General features: G+C 38.5%; 1 protein-coding gene across 7 annotated transcripts in view; it reads left to right on the forward strand.

Moving 5' to 3' along the window:
• cabin1 (calcineurin binding protein 1) overlaps positions 1-22,459 on the forward strand; it is an 89,290-nt gene that overhangs the window by 26,856 nt on the left and 39,975 nt on the right. For 3 of the 7 annotated variants that reach the window (XM_061730411.1, XM_061730413.1, XM_061730412.1), the window contains exons 25-30: positions 1,041-1,201; positions 1,284-1,495; positions 5,914-5,979; positions 6,636-6,815; positions 9,355-9,749; positions 11,578-11,691. In XM_061730411.1, the coding sequence (XP_061586395.1) occupies positions 1,041-1,201; positions 1,284-1,495; positions 5,914-5,979; positions 6,636-6,815; positions 9,355-9,749; positions 11,578-11,691 (1,128 nt within the window). The remainder of the gene's footprint in view (positions 1-1,040; positions 1,202-1,283; positions 1,496-5,913; positions 5,980-6,635; positions 6,816-9,354; positions 9,750-11,577; positions 11,692-22,459) is intronic. The other 4 variants (XM_061730414.1, XM_061730415.1, XM_061730416.1 and 1 more) reach the window with 3 other exon arrangements.

Consider the following 22,459-nt stretch of genomic DNA (forward strand, 5'->3'; position numbering starts at 1 on the left):
TTGCATTCCTTGGGGGTGAAAATATGGGTCTAGAGCCCTATATAATCTTTCTATGTGACTTAATTCTAGAGATATGGAGTTTTTTGTGCAAAAAATGACCTTGAAAATTAAATTTGACCTTCAACATGACCTTGAAATAGGACATTTATCTCAGAATGGAATTCGTAGCAGCAAAAAAGTAGAGAAAGTGACAATATACAACGATCTAGGACTAAGAGAAGCTGAGATATGACCTTTGGTCTTTTCGGCAGGAGCCATTTTGAATTTTCTGCAAACCAGCCACTAGGGGGCGTCCCAATTTGTTTGCAGTGATTTTTTGAAAACCTTATGTCCAAACCTAACGCCATGCCAAATATCAAAGACTTGTCACCAAGTGCACAATCTTTATGATTTTTGACATACCGTATTGACCCGAATATAAGACGACCCCCCCTCTTTTTCGAACCTTTTAAAAGTTTAAAAAAAATACTTTTTGAACACCAAATTCAGTTTTTATACAGAAAATAATTACAGTACATCTGAAACAAATAATTATAACAATATATTCGAGAGAAAAAGCCTGTTATTTTGCGTCATTCAAATCATCTTGAAGTTTGCATCATAATTTCTCCTCAGCTGCCGGTTAACCTGCCGATCTTCCACCCTCTTTTCTGCAGATTTTTGCTATGTTTCTCCTTTTTCTGTTATCTCTTCTCTTATTTTCTTCTCTTTTCTTTCTTACCGCTATTTTTCATTTTTCTTCTTCGTGCTACCGTTATTTTTATTTGTATTTTTCGTGACAGGGGTTTGCTTTGGCCTGGGGATTTAAGTTCAGCATTAGCTTTAAAGGTATCTGGCGCCATCTAGCGTTGTGAATGGGTATAACGTCTAGACCCCGAATGTAAGACGACCCCCACTTTTTCAGTTTTATTTCAATGCAAAAAACACTGTCTTATTTTCGGGCCAATACGGTATTCCCTCCCTGCTATAGCATCCTAGTGGTAACACTTATGTTCGGCGCATGAACCAACTTAATCTTTTTTTTTTCTAATCTCATTTAGTTGCATTTCCGTCTGAGTGCCACCATCCTGAAGTCACTAGAGGCTGGTGATGCAGATCTGGATCATGAGCTCCTGTTCAACTTGCTGGTTGAAGCAGCTACAGGGTCATTTGCAAGGGGGGAAGAGAAGAGTATGCCAAGCATGCCGAGATCCCATGAAAAGTAAGACAAGCGAGAACGAAAGAAACGACGACAAAAAGATTTTGCAGTGTAACATTTCTTCTCGTTTTGAATTTGCTTTCAGAGAAAAACCATCCTCAATGATGGATGAAGACTTTAACTGTTCCCCAGTTTGCATAGGGAATGTCCTCAGCTCCTCCCTTCCATCAGCTGCCACTCCAGGTCTGACATCTCCTCCTTACGTGGCCACGCCATTTGACCATGATTACGCCAAACGCAAAACACTCCGAAGGCAGCAGTGGCAGCAGCAACGGCATGAGGAGCGGCAGGCTGATGGTACAGTCCCAGTCCTAGACTCTGTCTCTGGGGTTGGGCTCTTTGCCCTGCACTGCACTTGGACAGGAAGCGCACTGGGGAGTGCTCAGACTGCTAATCACTATGCTCAATGGCTTCGTTTTCAGTTACCGTGGTTCCCATGCACCGGGTGATTGGGATGTGGTGGAATGGGCAATATGGCTGCTAATTATTTGACTTATTTGTTTGACATAATACAATACAGTTTTATATGAATACATTTTTTAGATTGCGGTTTTGCTGAGAAAGTGGCTACTTTCTCTCTTGTTATTTTCTTAGTAATGATCTTTTCTCAGGTGGTCGGTTTCATTTAACCCTTGTGCTGTCTTTGGGTCAAGGGAGGGTGAAGGGAGAAAAGATGGAATGAAGGAAGGGAGAAAAGATGGAAGGAAGGAAAGAAGTAAGGAAGAAAGAATAAAAGGAAGGAAGCAGGAAAAGGAGTAAGGAAGTGAGAAAAGATGGAAGGAAGGGAGAAAAGAAGGAAGGAAGTAGGAAAGGGAGTAAGGAAGGGAGAAAAGATGGAAGGGAGGAAAGAAGGGAGAAAAGATGGAAGGGAGGAAAGAAGGGAGAAAAGATGGAAGGAAGGGGGAAAAAATGGAAGGAAGGGAGAAAGGAAGGGAGAAAGGATGGAAGGAAAGGAGAAAGGATGGAAGGAAGGGAGAAAGGAGAAAGGATGGAAGGAAGTAGGAAAGGGAGAAAAGAAGGAAGGAAGTAGGAAAGGGAGAAAAGATGGAAGGAAGGGAGAAAGGAGAAAAGAAGGAAGGAAGTAGGAAAGGGAGTAAGGAACGGAGAAAAGATGGAAGGAAGGGAGAAAAGAAGGAAGGAAGTAGGAAAGGGAGTAAGGAAGGGAGGAAAGAAGGGAGAAAAGATGGAAGCAAGGGAGAAAAGATGGAAGGAAGGGAGAAAGGAGAAAGGATGGAAGGAAGTAGGAAAGGGAGAAAAGATGGAAGGAAGGGAGAAAGGAGAAAAGAAGGAAGGAAGTAGGAAAGGGAGTAAGGAACGGAGAAAAGATGGAAGGAAGGGAGAAAAGGAAAGAAGGGAGGGAGGGAGGGGGGAAGGAAGGAATGGAGAAAATAAGGAAAGGAGGAAGGAAAAGCAAAGAAGGTAATAAAGGAACGAATGACAAAAGGGAGTTAGGAAGAAAAAGGAGTAAAGGAGGGTAAAAAAGGAGAAAAAGAGGAAAGGAAGAAGGAAGGAGAGAGCATGGCAGGAGGAAAGAAGGATAGAAGAATTGGGTCATTTTGACCCAAAGACAGTACAAGGGTTTAGAATAAGATATTTTGCACGAGCTGACGCAGGCTTACCTGATGTCATAATGACGTGCTTTGTCACATTCTGATTCTTTCATTTAAAAAAAAAAAAATGCCGTTCACTGTTCTGTTCCCACGAATTATACGTTGTGTTCACAAATTTGTTTTTTTAATAGAGTCCTCCCGTACTGCGGTACTGATGCTGAGGTTGGCACAGTCGCCTAACACCTAAAAGTTCCCGGTTCCAAGCTTTGCTCGGCCTTTCATTCCAACGGTGTGGTATTTGCATGTCCTCACTATGTGCGTGTGAATTTTCTTACAGCTTCCTGCCACAGTCCAACCACATGCATGTTTGCCGTATCGGTAGTTGTAACTTGTGCGACGGGGTGAGTGTATTTATCTATAGTTTGTTTCTGTGGCCCAGTGTTGGAATGGCGACCTAATGAGCCCCGCCGCTGAAGCAGCCTTGCAAAATCAGTGGATGAAGTTTCTGGGGGGGGTTGGTCTCTTGAGCTGAACAAGTACCAACGCTCCAGCTCTCACTGTTCACCTGTGCGTGTGTTTGAATATCCATCAGCAGTTGTAAACTTGTAGCACGCCTCAAAGAAATTTCAGTCGCACGCCCAGAGAGTTTAATCCAAAATATGTTATGTTTACTAGGGCTGGGTATCGATTCAAATGTCAAGATTCGATTCCGATTCTTAATATTCAGAATCGATTATCATGATTCGATTCGATCCAATTCTATATTGATTTGGCTTAGTGTTATTTAAAATGTTTATGGAGCTGTTGCCTGAATTATATGACTGTAAAATAACTAGTGAAATAATAATTTCAGAATGATTATTGTGAAATAACTAAGAACTAAATAACTCAAACAGGCCTTTCAATATCCATTTAAAGTGCAAAAAAGAAAGAAATTGCAACAGTTCATGCAGTAAACAAATAATTTTAGCTTATCTAATTTATTCTGTCACCACGCACACATATTGCCATGAAGCACCTGGCATTTTTCAGAAGTGTCATGACAAACTGTGTGTCCGACTACTGGGATTAAAGTTCACCTGGCGAAAATGATGTGGAAAAAAAAAAAAATAGATCTTTAGACATAAGAATTGATTTTTAGGAATATTTTGGAATATGAGAATCGATTTAGAATCGGAAAATTGATTTTTTTCAACACAGGCCTAATGTTTACACCATTTTATATTCAGAAGTGATAATACAATTAATTAAAAGCGGTATTTGTAGATATCTGTTTCATACTCTTTTCATAGTATTGCCATGGATGTAACTATCATCCATACATGTTTCTGGACTGCAGCCACAGTACCTGGACTAAGTAATAAAATGTTGACCGGATGGGATGTTTAAGGTTTTGTTCAACTCAAATTTACAGAAATATCGATTTTTCTTCCCTCGTGGAGAACAATGGATGATAGATGCCAGATGCTGAAGAGCACTCTCAGTAATGGGCACGTCACTGATACGTGCACATTCATGTGTACATTACAGGACTGTCTCAAAAAAATTACAATATTGTGATAAAGTTCTTTATTTTCTGTAATGCAATTTAAAAAAAAAAACCAAATGTCATACATTCTGGATTCATTACAAATCAACTGAAATATTGCAAGCCTTTTATTATTTTAATATAGCTGATTATGGCTTACAGTTTAAGATCAAGATTCCCAGAATTTTCTAATTTTTTTAGATAGTTTTCTTAAGCTGTAAGCCATGACCAGCAATATTAAAATAATAAAAGACTTGCAATATTTCAGTTGATTTGTAATGAATCCAGAATGTATGACATTTTTGCATTACATAAAATAAAGGACTTTATCACAATATTCTAATTTTCTGAGACAGTCCTGTATATTTTTGAACTTGCACTGGAAGGGTTGTAGTCATAACGGGTATGACTTCTTTGGAGAAATATCCAACAATGGTAGGGATTGTTTGGGTTTTTTTTCCTGCTCAGACGGCAAAATACGAAATAATTGTGTTCAAGAAATAAGTGTTAAGAGTTGATTTAAGTTTGTGGACCTACGCAGAGCGCCACATCCTACCTGTAAAAAGCACTCCCGATCATTCGTTCTACATGACAAAAACGGTGACGTCTGTCTGCCAGCCTCCATCCACGATTGATGCATAGTTTGAATGTGCAAATAATGCAGCCATATTGCCCACGCTGCCGGTTTTGTCACCTTTTCCAGATTCCTTCCTACCTACCTGCCTACCTACCCACCTGCCTACCTGCCTGCTACCTCTTTGCCTGCTCGCTTTTACCACCTGCTTTGTATATGCATGTTGTTCTGATGGGGTGATTGTTTTCACAGCTGGACCAAATCCATCCTTTTATTACAATCCACTAAACTGTCTGGTTTAGCCAATAGTCACATTTTATTGGTGTGGGAGTAATATCACAGAGAGGGAGATGGGAGAGATTTTGCAAAATCATGTTTGATCTCTTCTTAATTGGATTTAATTTCTTATTATGTCCAATTAGTGTGAAAATGTCAAGTCCATAAAAAAAAAATTAAAAAAAAAAAAGCGGTGGCCCTGTTATTGGCATTCAACTGTGAGGCTGAAGTCAGAAACTCCCCCGCCATGCATATTGTTGCTGGTAGGCCGCCAATCTCTGACTTGAGTCCTGCTGAAACTGCATCAAGGTTGACTGGACAGTAGAACCACATTCAGACATTTTGAAATCATGACTGGGGAAAATACTCTTTTGTATTCTCTCTCGATATTTATCATTAGCAATTGAATGGCAGTTTTGCTTTTTTTGGTTGGTTCTTTTTTTTCTTTTTCTTTTTTGTTAACAGATAAATGAGTAACTAGCCAGGAGCCTTTTTTTTTAGGTATGTATCCACCCATGGATTTGACACATTGCCAAATAGACCACCTCTGGCCTTTTGTTCCTTATTAGAGATGAAAGTTTTAATTCTTTAGTCATTAAATACTCATTAGGAAATACTTGTCTGAATTAGGTTCTACGGTGTCAAGGGGAGTGGCTTCAAATCTTTGCTCAGCTGTTAAAAAACGGAAATTATTGAAGGCTACTGCAGATAATTTTTTAATAAATATAGAGGTGCAATTTTGCTTTATTTTTATTCTTTTAAACCAGCTTCCCCGTATCTTCAACAGCCTCACCAGGGTTTGACCATGATTACTGCCTGCCCTCGTCTGCAATATGGCTGGCTTCCCTCAATGGTACTGCTCCTCCAACCCACCAAAATAAAGTGCTCTTTACTAGGAAGCACTGACTACACAGCTGTCAATGTTTACAGCACCATAGTAATTTTATGGTTAACTCATGACTGTAAATGTCTGGAAAAGCCCCTTGAGTGCATCTCTGAATAGCAACAGCAACTGGATTTATTATTAATTGATATCTGCTGAAGAATTTTATTCATTTCTTTGTTTCTTTATTTTTTTTGTCTAAAACTGCAAAAGATAGAAAATAAAAGGAACGCTGACTTTTTTATTTGTAGATTTAAAACCATCTTTTTATGATAATGTGTCAATAGAGATGCACTAATACTAATTGGTTGTTTTTGACTAAGTTTAGTAAAAGAGTTGTAAAGTTTTTTTGTCACCCTGCATTACAACAAGGACTGTTTGGCATTTCAAAATACATTGGAAATCACCAGCACTTTACACGAAAATAATTATACATTGCAGTTATATAAATGTATTTATGTATTATTTAATCCAACCTGATATTGAATGGTTATGCATTTGTTAATAGTGTGATAGATGTGTGTTTTTGTCCATAATATACCTGATACTCATATTATCTGTGTGAATAATGATCATGCAAGAAGCAGTATGACCTGTGTTATGATTTCTTCTTGTTTTTTCCGCAGAGCGCAGTCAGGATAGCGAGATGGTGTTGCTTTCTGACTCAAACTCCACCCAGGATCCCTTCACAGATCCCACCAGCTCACAGGACAGCAGCCACAAACCTGCCTCCGTCAAAGCCATGTCGTCATCGTCAGAAAGCACCACGCCCGTGAAGGACGGGCAGCCCGCACCCGAGGACACAGGTGGCCAGGATTCAGACGTTTTTGATGTTTTTTTTAAGATTGCTGTCAGTTTCAACTGAAAGTTAGCATACAGTTAAAAAGAAAAGACATACTACACATTTTCTATTGATCTGAACAGTTTGGAGAATTCCATGGCTGCGTCCGAAATTCCATACTTCCACCCTATTGAGTATGCAAAATGAGTATGCAAAATTTTTAGTGCGTCCGAAACATTAGAACGTACTCAATAGTATGCGCTATCCATACTCATTCCGGAGAAATGTATGAGTGTGGATTGATGGACACAAGGGCTGGGTATCGATTCAAATGTCAAGAATCGATTCGATTCCGATTCTTAATATTCAGAATCGATTATCATGATTCGATCCAATTCGATATTGATTTGACTTAGTGTTATTTAAAATGTTTTTTGAGCTGTTGCCTAAATTATATGACTGTAAAATAACTAGTGAAATAATAATTTCACAATAATTATTGTGAAATAACTAAGAAATAAATAACTCAAACAGGCCTTTCAATATCCATTTAAAGTGCAAAAAAGAAAGAAATTGCAACAGTTCATGCAGTAAACAAATCATTTTAGCTTATCTAATTTATTCTGTCACCATGCACACATATTGCCATGAAGCACCTGGCATTTTTCAGAAGTGTCATGACAAACTGTGTCCGACTACTGGGATTAAAGTTAAAAAAAAAAAAAATAATAAAAAAATAAATACATTTTTAAAAAAAATCGATCTTTAGACATTAGAATCGATTTTTAGGAATTAATATGAGAATCGATCTACAATCGGAAAATCGTTTTTTTTCAACACAGGCCTAATGGACTCTAGCTGAGCAGAAACTTCCCACCATGCAATGCAGCGGCGTTTGGTTGCTAAGCGATACGTATAGTCATAAGTATAATATTAAGTATAATAATATTATTATATAATATTAATATTATACTATTCGTATATAATAATATTATATATATAATGTCATCTTATTTCGGCCAGGATAAACGGGAAAGAGCGGTGCTGCTACTGCTGCTGTGACACGTCACTTCCTGACGTGACGTGTGCGCTCTTAATAGTACGTCCGAATGAATGCACCCTACTGATATTTACTCAAAAGTGTGCCAAATTTAAGTATACTTTTTAGTATATACTGTTTAGTATGGCATTTCGGACGCACCGTATGTGATATTTTGTCATTAGAAGCTTCTGATAGGCTAACTGCCATTCTTTGATTTTAGTGGACACACTAAAAGGCACACCTTCAAATACAGGGACATCACTACACGACATTATGGAAATAATGTCATGCAGTGATGCTCATCATACTGCTTTATAAAGGAAGCAGCTTCTGAGTCCCAGAGATGGACCATTGGAAATGAACTCCAGAACAAACTGGAAAGAGTTTCGTTTATGTTACATGTCTTGTACTGTCATAATCGGCGAGAGAAAGACACCACTCCAAAACTGCACTGAAAAAATGCCAGACTACAGTTTGCAGCTCCATGAGATCTTAATTTGGTCTGTGAAGTATGGGGGTTGCAGCTTCATGTACTGGGGTTGGTTTGCTCCTGTGAGGACTGGTGACTTTCACAAAACAGATGGCATCACGAGAAATTAAGAAACTACTACTAGTACTACTACTAATTCTACTACTACTACTTCTAATAAGAATAATTCTACTACTACTATTTAGCAGATGCTTTTATCCAAAGCGACTTACATCTGACAGAACAAACACACCATTTCGCCCAAGGCAATTAGGGTTAAGTGCCTTGCTCAGCGGCCCAAAGTAGTTCATCTTGGTTGCCATTCCAGGGCAGACCCAAGCCCACCTTTGTAGCCACTAGACTACTACTCCTAAGAACTTCCAATAACGCCTCCAGATGAATTGAAAAGTGGTGTAAAGTATCTGAAGCACAACAGCGGCCATTAGGGCTGGGGATCAATTCTAATGTCAAAAATCGATTCGATTCCGAATCGATTATCACAATTTGATCCAATATCGATTTGTTATTAAAAATGTTTTCAGAGCAGTTACCTGAATTACATGACTGTGTACTTATGAAACACATTAATACTAGTCTTAAACTTGTAAACATGATCATTGTTTGATAGTTTAACACCACATGCATGCATATATATATATATATATATATATATATATATATATATATATATATATATATATATACTTTTTTTTGGACAACACAGGCCTGGTGGCCATCACAAAACTCTAACTAATCCATTGGGAGGGACTGGAAAGGCATCGAAGCAAGAAGCCCCACTAACTTGATTCAGGTCCACCACTTCTGTCAGGAAAAATACTTAATACTTAAATACTTAAAAGGCAATTATGCCAAATACTTTACTTAGTTAAATGTAAACTTCTGATTTTGATGAAAATCATTTAAAAAATGATTGATAGTTTTTGCAACAAAAAAAAAAGGGGATCCTAACTGACCTCAAAACGGAAAGGTTTCCTTAAGTTTACTGTAAGAGATGTGTAAAACTAAAATCTTTTCCTCTTGTCTTGTTTTCAGCCTCACATAAAGATCATATCGGCATCCAAACGGAGGAGAAATGTGTCCAGGAGGAAGTAGAAACCCTGGTGCTGATAGTTCCTGAAGATTCTGCCACTAAAGTCCCCACGGACCCCGGTCCTCTTCCCCTTCCAGTCCCGGCCACCCCTCCGAAGCTCACGCCCTCCCAGCAGGCGGCTGCTCAGACTCCAGCCAGCGATGGGAAGAAGAAGCCAGAGCCCCCCGTGGAGGTGATTGAAGTGCCCAAAGCCCTGCCCGCCGATCGAGCCGATCAGAGGCGAATGCTGGTGGAAATGTGCGTCCGCGCGCTCTTTCTCTGCCTCAGCCGCTTCCCCCAGCACTACAAGAGTCTGTACCGCATGGCCTACTTCTACAGCAGCAGCCGTAGCCACCAGGTTAGTCCGCCATCCTTGACTGGCACTTTTGTTCTCATTACCTTTAAAGCCTAAGCCGTCCATTACACCTGAGCCACGCGCCTATAAACGGTATCCTCTTGTCAGTGGGTGACATTTACAAAAGATATGTACAGGACTGTCTCAGAAAATTAGAATATTGTGATTTTCTGTAATGCAATTACAAAAACAAAAATGTCATACATTCTGGATTCATTACAAATCAACTTAAATATTGCAAGCCTTTTATTATTTTAATATTGCTGATCATGGCTTACAGCTTAAGAAAACTCAAATATAAATAATACATTTTGCAAGTACAGTCAACTTAATTGTGTTAAATTCACTTTACTTGCCAAAATTAAGTTGACTTTACTTGCAAATGAATTTTGTACATACTAAAAATTAAGTAGTTTATACAAAGACTAGTCTTTTTTGATCTACAGGACTGTCTCAGAAAATTAGAATATTGTGATAAAGTTCTTTATTTTCTGTAATGCAATTTAAAAAAAACAAAAATGTCATATATTCTGGATTCTTTACAAATCAACTGAAATATTGCAAGCCTTTTGTTATTTTAATATTGCTGATTATGGTTTACAGTTTAAGATTAAGATTCCCAGAATATTCAAATTTTTTGAGATAGGATATTTGAGTTTTCTTAAACTGTAAGCCATGACCAGCAATATTAAAATAATAAAAGGCTTGCAATATTTCAGTTGATTTGTAATGAATCTAAAATGTATGACATTTTTGTTTTTTTAATTGTATTACAGAAAATAAAGAACTTTATCACAATATTCTAATTTTCTGAGACGGTCCTGTATATTAATAAATTGATTGCACATTCCTCAGAAGTCACAGGTAGGTTTTTCATTGCTTATTTCAGTAAAAAGATGCCATTGCTTTGATGGTCGTGTCACTATTTGGCTCTTGGGTTTTCTGCAGTAGATGAGTGGCTGAAACAGCCTGCCTGTACGGCTCTGTGGGCAGTGGTGTGTGTGCATGTTTGTGTGAGTGTATGGGTGGGTGGTTGCACAGCACTGGCTCAGCCAGTTTGGCACATGGAGACAGCGTTGAGCTTTATTGCGATGGCAACCTTCTGTCAGCTCTGTTTGAAATGAATACAGCCTCTGCCCTGTTCAGTACAGAACAAATCTGAGCCCGGATTGCTCTTGCGCTGCTTTGACCGTAGTGCTGTCTCTCTAGTGTGTCTAATGAGGATTTGTGGCTCCTGGCGGTACATTCCGTGCATTTATATATGTTATGAAATTTTATAAAGATGATGTTCTCAGCTCTTGAAGACAAAGTTATCATATTTGGCGTGAGGCTAGGGGAAATTATAAATGAAGCTGCTCTCAGTTTTTGCCTTCACTGGAGTTTTCAGCAGCATTGATGACAAAAACATACCCAGGTGTCACTTTGATGCATAAGTTGCTTAGCTGCCGTCAAAGCCACCGCACACCCAGTGTTAAAAGCCTCTGTGGCACCTTTTGAGCTCCAGAAAAACCGTTACCCTCACATGTACCGGCCATTTTTATCCTCATTCTAAAGATGGAAGTCGAAAGAGTCTTTGATTTCATGTTATGGGCCAGGAGGATCACGAGAGATAGCAAAGCCAGAGCCACTTTATGTTATCTGTTGAAACAGGGCGTCCGTATCGACACTGATCTATGAGTCATCGTCCTGAGAAGAGCGTTCCGTTTTCCTGATTGCAAACGTGCAATTTTCCTTTCACATTAAGAAATGGTTTGTAGAAAATGTACATGCAAAAAAGCATGTTGATTTTTTTTTTTTTTTTGGTCTTTCATTTATTTATCTTCCGTCACAGAACCTACAGTGGGCCAGAGATGTGTTGCTAGGAAGCAGTGTCCCATGGCAACAGCTAAAGCACATGCCAGCACAAGGACTTTTCTGTGAAAGGAACAAGACGAATCTATTCAATGTAAGTCAAGACTCAAATTCATGCATATTTTTGTCCATTTAACACACCAAATGTAGTTATGTTAAAGGCAAGATGGCGTTCAGACTGGATCTTTAAATGTGCTGGATTAATTAGTTTTTCTTGAATATGAACTTTTGCATATTGACGACGTGAAGCAGCCAGAAGAACGTTCTGTATAATCTTCGTGTGTTTGTCTGAGGAAACGTCGGCTCAACAGCACGTTAGTCTCATGGAAACACCAGGCTGTTCTGACTGAGCGCAACAGACTTGAGTAGAATTTAAATGGACCACAAAAAAGAGTTTAGCTGGACATAAAAATACTGTTTTCTCCTCCACCATGTGTGCAATAAAAAAAAACAACCTCTCACCTTCATTCTCTTTCAACTTTTGAGTCATACGTGCTAGATGTGATCCAACTCAGCCTATTAATCAGTATGTGCAGGCTTTCTGCTCCAAAACTCCAGTTCCCCAGTGTAGTATTGATTCTAAGCATAATTGCAGAAAAGTTCCACATTTTAAAATGAAAGTACAGTGTTGTGGATTGAGCCAAAGTTTGAGCTGGGATGTACTATTGATGTTTAATTTATTTCCCAGCTCACACCCTGCAATACCAGGTGTTAAGTGTCCCCTTGAGCTCAGATGAACCACATAATGTCAAGTGTTTCCTTCTCAAACTTGAGATATAACAACTTTCATCAGACTTATAACTTTGCAACCAGACATAAATGTTGCAGACAGGACCTCGAAGTTATTATAGACAGCCAAGCTCTATTCTAGGGATGGGCGGTATGGACTAAAAAATGTATCACGATAATTTCTGGCATTTATCCCGATAACGATAAAAATTAGGATAAAAAAAATACCAATTCAACTCCATCTTTGTAACTATAAATCTATCTTGCTCTCAGATCCGCCATGTTTGTTACACAAAAACGTCATCAACGGGAATTTATCCTTTTTTCTTCTCTCTCTCCCTTCCTTCCTTCCTTCCTTCCTTCCTTCCTTCCTTCCTTCCTTCCTTCCTTCCTTCCTTCCTTCCTTCCTTCCTTCCTTCCTTCTTCCCTTCCTCTTTTCTCCCTTCTTTCCTTGTTTCCTTCCTTCCTTCCTTCTTTCCTTGTTTCCTTCCTTCCTTCCTTCTTTCCTTCCTCCCTTCCTTCCTTCCTTCCTTCCTTCCTTCCTTCCTTCTTCCCTTCCTCTTTTCTCCCTTCCTTCCTTCTTTCCATGTTTCCTTCCTTCCTTCCTTCTTCCCTTCCTCTTTTCTCCCTTCTTTCTTTCCTTCCTTCCTTCCTTCCTTCCTTCCTTCCTTCCTTCTTTCCTTGTTTCCTTCCTTCCTTCCTTCCTTCTTCCCTTCCTCTTTTCTCCCTTCCTTCTTTCCTTCCTTCCTTCCTTCCTTCCTTCCTTCTTTCCTTGTTTCCTTCCTTCCTTCTTTCCTTGTTTCCATCCTTCCTTCCTTCTTTCCTTGTTTCCTTCCTTCCTTCTTCCCTTCCTCTTTTCTCCCTTCCTTCCTTCCTTCCTTCTTCCCTTCCTCTTTTCTCCCTTCCTTCCTTCCTTCCTTCCTTCTTCCCTTCCTCTTTTCTCCCTTCCTTCCTTCTTTCCTTGTTTCCTTCCTTCCTTCCTTCTTCCCTTCCTCTTTTCTCCCCACCTTCTTTCCTTCCTTCCTTCCTTCTTTCCTTGTTTCCTTCCTTCCTTCTTTCCTTGTTTCCATCCTTCCTTCCTTCTTTCCTTGTTTCCTTCCTTCCTTCTTCCCTTCCTCTTTTCTCCCTTCCTTCCTTCCTTCCTTCCTTCTTCCCTTCCTCTTTTCTCCCTTCCTTCCTTCCTTCCTTCTTTCCTTCCTTCCTTCCTTCCTTCCTTCCTTCCTCTTTTCTCCCTTCATTCCTTATTTCCTTCCTTCCTTCCTTCCTTCCTTCTTCCCTTCCTCTTTTCTCCCTTCTTTCCTTGTTTCCTTCCTTCCTTCCTTCTTTCCTTGTTTCCATCCTTCCTTCCTTCTTCCCTTCCTTCCTTCCTTCCTTCCTCCCTCCCTTCCTTCCTTCCTTCCTTCTTCCCTTCCTCTTTTCTCCCTTCCTTCCTTCTTTCCATGTTTCCTTCCTTCCTTCCTTCTTCCCTTCCTCTTTTCTCCCTTCCTTCCTTCCTTCCTTCTTCCCTTCCTCTTTTCTCCCTTCCTTCCTTCTTTCCTTGTTTCCGTCCTTCCTTCCTTCTTCCCTTCCTCTTTCCTTCCTTCCTTCCTTCCTTCCTTCCTTCTTTCTTCCCTTCCTCTTTTCTCCCTTCCTTCCTTCCTTCCTTCCTTCCTTCCTTCCTTCCTTCCTTCCTTCCTTCCTTCTTTCCTTCTTTCCTTGTTTCCTTCCTTCCTTCCTTCTTTCCTTGTTTCCATCCTTCCTTCCTTCTTCCCTTCCTTCTTCCCTTCCTTCCTTCCTTCCTTCCTTCCTTCCTTCCTTCCTTCCTTCCTTCCTTCCTTCCTTCCTTCCTTCCTTCCTTCCTTCCTTCCTTCCTTCACGTACGTTGTGCGTGGATTTAACTCAGAACCATAAATCAGCTTTACACAAAAACGTCGTCAACGGGAATTTATCATTTTTACCGCGAGATGACAAATTCTTATCGTGAGGAATTTTTTTGACAGTATATCGTGAACGGTAAAATATCGCCCATTCCTACTCTATTCTAATTAGTTCATCAATACATATGCTAATAACCAATGCTACTTCCCAGCCTAGATTGAACACACATCATTAGAATCACCTAAAGTCTCTTCCCCAATAAATAATCAATGAAACGACTGCTTAGATTAACAGGAAGCTTGGTAAAGATGCCTGAAATTTTCACCAAAAAGATGAAGCAGCCTGGATCTCTCACGCCACGATTGCCTTGTAATCATGTTTCTGTTTCATGTGCAGTTTCCTCGGAGCTTTAATATTGAGCCTCTATAAACTCACTCTGAGGAATCGTTTCAGAAATTTGGCCCATGATTCTGCTCGTGGAGTCTCGCAGTGTCTTTTATTAATTTTCCAGTTTTATTAGTCTTTTTCTCAGTTCTTACTTTTATTGTATTATTTCACAAGAACTTTGTGAGATGTTTCATTTATTTGGACTAAAAATCCAGTGTTTTTACTCTTGAACGACCCGTGAGCATGTTTTGTTCTAACACCATATTCTTATTGCATTTGACTGCAGATAAATTCAGCTCTGCTTCAGGCAGTGTTCAAAACAAGCCAACGATGGTTCCTTTCCAGCATTATTGGAGCGAGTGGAGGGTTATTGGCTTCCCCCTGCTCCAACAACTATTACAGTGTAGTGGCCATTAAAAATGTTCTTTCTTTTCACTCCATTCACATTTGATTTAGGGAGGAAAATCTTTTGTGGGCATTGCACGTCAGCCTGTATTTAATTTCCTGTGCTCCAAAAGCACAATTATTACAAAAGCATCAGTAGTAGGTTGTTATATTGTCCAAGAAACTGGCGAAGCACTATTATTGTTGTTTAATTACCTGTATCTCTTCGGTGAGTGACTTGCTTACCACAGTTTGGTTAAGCCCCCTCACACATATTATTATCTTGAATCAATTGGATGCACCAAAAATCCTCCTCCTATAAGGATCAGTGGATACAGATGCTGCTATAATTGGAATTACTCAGTGGGAGACTGAGTTATCTCCCTCAGAGAATTACCAAGCCTTTGTGGGGTTGCTGTGGGAATGACTACTGTCTCACTCTACTGTCTGCTCTGCATGTCAGTCTATTTACATATTTTCACTTATTATAACTTTTCAGTTAGTATAGATCAGGTGTTGGCGACCCGCGGCTCTAGTGCTGCATGCGGCTCTTTAGCGCCGCCCTGGTGGCTCTCTGGAGCTTTTTCAAAAATGTTTGACCTTTTTTTTTCCTTTTTTTTCCTTTTTTTTTCTTCTTTTTTTTCTTTTTTTTCCTTTTTCTTCTTTTTTTTCCTTTTTTTCTCTTTTTTTCTTTTTTCCTTTCCTTTTTAATCTCAACATTTCAACTTTTTTCTCGACATTTCAACTTTTTTCTCAACATTTCAACTTTTTTCTCGAGATTGTACTTCAACATTAATCTCGACATTTTGACTTTTTTCTCGAAATTTCGACTTTTTTCTCGACATTTCAACTTTTTTCTCGAGATTGTACTTCAACATTAATCTCGACATTTCAACTTTTTTCTCGATATTTCGACTTTTTTCTCGACATTTCAACTTTTTTCTCGACATTTCGACTTTTTTCTCGACATTTCGACTTTTTTCTCGACATTTCAACTTTTTTCTCGACATTTCAACTTTTTTCTCGACATTTCAACTTTTCAAATGTCGATATTACTTCAACATTAATTTCGACATTTCAACTTTTTTCTCGACATTTCGACATTTTTCTCGTAGTGCATAATAAAAAAAAATATCTTCCCCCAGTTCTAACTAATATAGATACATGCAGCATGTGTTGCCTTCATTCTAAGGCTTATACAAGACTTTTAATTTTTTGCGGCTCCAGACATATTAGTTTTTTGTGTTTTTGGTCCAATATGGCTCTTTCAACATTTTGGGTTGCCAACCCCTGGTATAGATGTTGACCCCCCCCCCCTCCCCCCCTCCTGTATTAATACAAGCAGAGTTTCTTATATCTAGTCAGCACCTTATTCAGTCATTCAGTTGACAGGTGTACTCCAGCCGTTGAGGTTATTTTTGATGTGGCTGAGTCTGTTGAGTGCTGTGGAGCTGAACGCTGATTTCACAGGGCTTCTGGTAACAGACTGTGGATGTGATGTGGGCTAGGTCTTGGCTCCCACTGGGTTTCCACAGAGCCCCTTCTGGAGGGAAACTTGCCACCGTGGCATACCAACTGTTGTAGCTTTACTGTTCTGCCTTCCCCATAACGCAGTGTAAATATTTCAGAATTTTTAATTAAACGTGCCTGTTTTCACTGAGCGTATGAGTTCACAACAGATCTGGCACCGAGTATCTAGAACCCACCGCATAGTCATGTCGAAGCATCTCACGATTTCCGTTTTGAGAGTCTTGGTGAGGGTTTCCCAGCCCAGGTGGCTTCAGACGCATGCTTTTTTTTGCCAGGGCGAGGTAGCTTTGAACCAGAAACACTCAAATGAGCTTTTTCCAGAGGTGTCAAGTAACAAAGTACAAATACTTCGTTACCTTACTTAAGTAGAAATTTTGGTTATCTATACTTCACTGGAGTAATTATTTTTCAGACAACTTTTTACTTTGACTCCTTACATTTTCACGCAATTATCTGTACTTTTTACTCCTTACATTTTAAAAACAGCCTCGTTACTCTATTTCATTTCGGCCTTTAATAAAAAACTATCCAGTTAAATTGCTCCATCCGGATAGAGTGAATTTGGTTGTGGTTGTTTCAGATGTTCTTGTCCAGTTTTGTTCTTACATCCGTTCCCTCAGATTCCTGCAACTAAACTTGGATGTACATTCCAATAAAGGTTAGGATAAATGATAACATGCCTCTGAAGTTTGACTTTGCACCATTACAATACTTATAGGCAACTAGTCATCATATCTCCTGCTCTCTGAAACACATGTTAATGCTCAATAGTACACATATATGGTTCTTTAATATATTTGCATTATACTAAGATGCATTCATTTTCAATGGCTTTTGTCCTTAATGGCTTTTTTCCCCCTTACATTACTTTTACTTTTATACTTTAAGTAGTTTTGAAACCAGTACTTTTATACTTTTACTTGAGTAAAAAACTTGAGTTGATACTTCAACTTCTACAGGAGTATTTTTAAACTCTAGTATCTATACTTCTACCTGAGTAATGAATGTGAATACTTTTGACACACCTGGCTTTTTCAGACTAAAACTTCAGCCAAGTCAGTCTCTGCTGACGTCCAACAGCCCAGTTGGAGACCTTACCTTCAAGATACAGAGACCAGAAAGGGCTTGCTGTTCAGCTAATGTTCAGTTTGTCCTTTCTTGGCCGCCAGAGTAGGATGGGATGTTTTTGAGTATAGAATGTGTGTTAAAGTCATGAAAGCATTAATTTTCTTTTTTATAACTGCTGGATTAATGCTACACACTGGCGCTTTTATACTAAGTTAGTTATGTAGGTCATGATGCCCCATTTTTCCTCCTTGTTTTGGCTGGGTTACATTAACTGGGACCTCTGCACAGTAACCTACATGCTGCTATAAAGAAGTGATCCAGATGAGGCTCTGCTGCATTATTTATTTAAATGCTTGTGAATAAAAGTCATCGCTTGGACAGATAATAGTGGATAATAGACTGTTATTATAGAAGTAGCTGTAATAGAATTACATGGATAAGGATGTGTGCTTTGTGTGCTGAAAGAAAAAATAATACTGCATTTGGTTAAAACCTAGTGGAGCAGGTTTGCCAAGTTATGGGAATGTTTTAAAGTTGGACATTTTCTGTGAGAATAATAAAAATGATAATGGAAATATACAGAAAATAATTGGAATATACTTGAAAACAGCAAAGTGTTTAGTTAACCTGTAACAAGGAATTTAGACCTACTTGGTAAAAAAATGTTTGAATAAAATAAAAATCTTGTGTAATTCAGTTAAATGTATGCCATGTGCATTGCTATTTCCAGAACCCTGTGCATATATTCAAAATGATCAATTATTTCTAATTTTAATCTACGGAACTATTTTATTTCACATTGGTCCTTGTTCCAAATCCTCAGCTTAACTTTCCAGGGAAAGTTTCTGGATGTTTACTAGAATTTTTCAGCCATTTTGCAACTCTACAGCGAAGTCTGCATTTATATTGTGATGCTGTGTGCAGTTGTATAATGGTTTAACCCTGTATTGATTAAACGCCGCTCTTTTCCACTCTGTAACTGATCTGCACATTCGTGATGTACTTTCAGCTCTCGTTACTTCCACGACCGGCAAGAATGGTCTCTTTTGTGACCACTTTTTGAGTCAGTGCAACATCATTTGTAACTTTGTCCACCACTGCCCAGTCTTAGTATTTTTATAATTAATAAATACAGGGAAAGAGCAGGAATTACTGTTGTGTATGTGGAGTGGGAACAATGTGGGCTGCTTGTTGTCAAATCAATGAGGATCAGCTGTGGATTCAGTTAAAGATAAAGACTGGCTCCCGATCCGACACGTTTGCAAAGTTTTTACGATTGCAAAGAAGAAAACTGTGTATTTCATGCACCAATACCACTGCAGCGTCCCAGTGGTTAGCAGCTTAATGCATTAACTGCAAATGAACCGATAACGGTGCTTTACTGTCAATTCAAGTGCTGCTGTAGCTCCTACAATTAGTTTTTAGGAGCACCATTGAAATTAGATCCTGCATCTGTGAGTTTGCATGATTAGATGGATTAGTCTGTTTCCTCTGTATGTGTAAAGCTAGTAATAGTTCAGTAGTACTGTCTTTTATATGACGTGACATAAACAAAGATGGTTTTCTAATAACTAAATTGTAATGGCATTATTGAAATACTCTTATAGCCAGTTTGATAATATCAAGGGTGAATATATGAGGCTACTGTTGTCAATAGTTGTGAGTAGGCCGCATGCATTTACTCAGATACAGCGTTACCTCCTGCTTCCTCCACCCGGTGCACTACACCACACACTTACATCTTGCTTACATATTCTTCCTCCCACTCGCACGATCACTCTCGCAGCTCCAGAGAAAATGGACGTCTTTTCAGACGAATGTAAATCTTTTCTCCTTTTTTGTTGAGAACTGGTTGGATATAATCATAATGAGCGTTCATAACCAGCTGAACTGCATATACTGTAGGTTAGGCCGCCGTGTCTTGTTCTGCTGAGTAAGCCTAGTATTCTGGGAGATGTTTACACTCGTATAACTTCACTGTTACATTTGTGTGTTTAGTTGAGCAGTGTGTATATAGGTGGAGCTTCACTCTGAGTTGTGTTTTGTTTTTATATATATGTGTATATATACATTATTATTATTATTATTATTATTATTATTATATACATTATTATATGTGTGTGTGTGAGTGTGGACATACAGGACTATCTCAGAAAATTAGAATATTGTGATAAAGTTCTTTATTTTCTGTAATGCAATCTAAAAAAAACAAACATGTCATACATTCTGGATTCATTACAAATCAACTGAAATATTGCAAGCCTTTTATTATTTTAATATTACTGATTATAGTTTACAGTTTAAGATTAAGATTCCCAGAATATTCTAATTTTTTGAGATAGGATATTTGAGTTTTCTTAAGCTGTAAGCCATGATCAGCAATATTACAATAATAAAAGGCTTGCAATATTTCAGTTGATTTGTAATGAATCCAGAATGTATGACATTTTTGCATTACAGAAAATGAAGGACTTTATCACAATATTCAAATCTTCTGAGACAGTCCTGTGTGTGTGTATGTATGTATGTATGTATGTATGTACAGTGTGTATATATATATATATATATATATATATATATATATATATATATATATATATATATATATATATATATATATGTGTATGTGTATATGTATATATACATACATACATACATACATACATACATACATACGCACACACATATTAGTCCTGGTCCAGTGGACATGCTATTGCAGCTTTGTCTCTAACTGGTTGAGCTTGACCCCCCTACACACACATACTCTGGTTCGCACAACAAGAAGCAGGAAAAACACGGTGTGTATGTGTTTGGCTGCATGCTGGAGGGATGTGGCCAGAGTTGAAATACAGGAAAAGAAGGTGAGGGTTGCGGTTGGTCTACTGCTGGCTGACTGAGGAAATCATGTTTGGAAACGACACAGTCTGGTCAGGTTTTCCTCTGTTTTCTGTCTCTAATGTGGGCTTCGTTTATCCATAACTTTAGCCTTTTCCACTAAGTTTTAAGGTTCCTTTCCATCCCCCTTGTTCTGCTTCTCACTACACTGAGGAGACGGAGGGAAATCATTTCTCAGCCTGTTAATGTTCTCGTGCTGTTTTCCTGTTGCTCAGTCTGCAGCGTGATCAAGCCCTGCCCCTCCCCCTGACTCTTTTTTTTGTTTCTACACTGAAAAAAAATAAGCTATCTGAGCGCATGTAAATATAACATTTAAATCTGTGATATTAACAATTAAAAATGAAGTTTGTTGCTTTACATGAATACATCTAGTTTTTAACTCAATCTGCATTTGTTCAAAAAAACAAGACATTGTGAATTTCTTTCCTTAACAAGCAGTATTTATGTGAATCCCAGGCAATCTTTTAATTTACACACAAACAACAAGCAACAATCTTGTTGTATTTACTTTTCCTTTAACAATTTTAATTTATTGGGCAGATTGACCAACGTTTAGATGAAACATGCTTTATTTGTTTAAGTAGAACACCACAGTAAAAAATATCTTGCTTGATCTACTTTAAAAAAATTAAGGCAACTTTTTCACATGAGATTTTTATGTACAGGACTGTCTCAGAAAATTAGAATATTGTGATTTTCTGTAATGCAATTACAAAAGCAAAAATGTCATTCTTAAGAAAACTCAAATATCCTATCTCAAAATATTAGAATATTCTGGGAATCTTAATCTTAAACTGTAAACCATAATCAGCAATATTAAAATAATAAAAGGCTTGCAATATTTCAGTTGATTTGTAAAGAATCCAGAATGTATGACATTTTGGTTTTTTAAATTGCATTACAGAAAATAAAGAACTTTATCACAATATTCTAATTTTCTGAGACAGTCCTGTAGATCAAAAAAGACTAGTCTTTGTATAAACTACTTAATTTTTAGTATGTACAAAATTAATTTGCAAGTAAAGTCAACTTAATTTTGGCAAGTAAAGTACTTGCAAAATGTATTATTTACATACAGAAAATTAAGTAGTTTATACAAACACTAGTCTTTCTTGATCTACATAATAATCTCGTGCAAAAAGTTGACTTATTTTTTTAAGTCAAGCACAATATGTGTATCAGTGTACTACGGAGGAGTATTAGGGCCATGCAGGAGAATAATAATACTCTTCCGTAGTGTACTCATTTCTCTCTCTTTCTCTCTCCGTCACTCCCCTGTTTGTGTGTGTATCATGTGGGTCTGCACAAGTGGGCGGGGCTTCCCTCCCCGCCAATCTGTGATTGGCGGGGAGGGGAAGCCCCGCCCACTTGTGTAGACGCGCGGTGATTGGCCGGGCGGTGTATACAGAAAGGAAGAGGGGCGGGGCCAGCAGAGAGCACAGCAAAAGTGCGTGGGTGTTTTTGTTTTGAGATGGCAGGGGTTTGAAATCGGCAGCTGAACCAGTCAGCTTGTGTGTCAGTGGCATACGGAGCTGATTCGTCTTCCTCAGGCAGCTGCCGTTCTTTTCCTTTTTTATTTCTTTATTTATTTTTTTTACCTTGCTTCCTCCTCCTGCTCCTGTTCTGCCATGTGCAGCTGTGCAGCTCTCGCATGAGGCTGTTTCAGGGCGGAGTGGCTGCCAGGACTCTGCTGGTTCTGGTTCAGGAAACTGGCCAAAAGAAAAACTAGCACAGGCATCATGGAGTAGCTCTCTTTTGGTGATGGTGAGTTGCTTTTTCCCTCTCTTTCGTTTCTTAACTTTCAGAGATTGAAATGAATCCTTTGCAAGATCTTAGTAATTATGATAAGATAAGAGATAAAGATGATCCTTTATTTCCCCCTCAATGGGGAAACTCACTTTGTTTAGCAGCAGTACACTTAACACACACATGCAGGGGAGGGGTACAAAAAAGTAAAAAGTAAAAAATATATATAATTACAAAATATAAACAGTATATACAGTACATTGCAA

This window comes from Cololabis saira, chromosome 9 (genome assembly GCF_033807715.1).
Source record: "Cololabis saira isolate AMF1-May2022 chromosome 9, fColSai1.1, whole genome shotgun sequence".
NCBI classification, from domain to species: domain Eukaryota; kingdom Metazoa; phylum Chordata; class Actinopteri; order Beloniformes; family Belonidae; genus Cololabis; species Cololabis saira.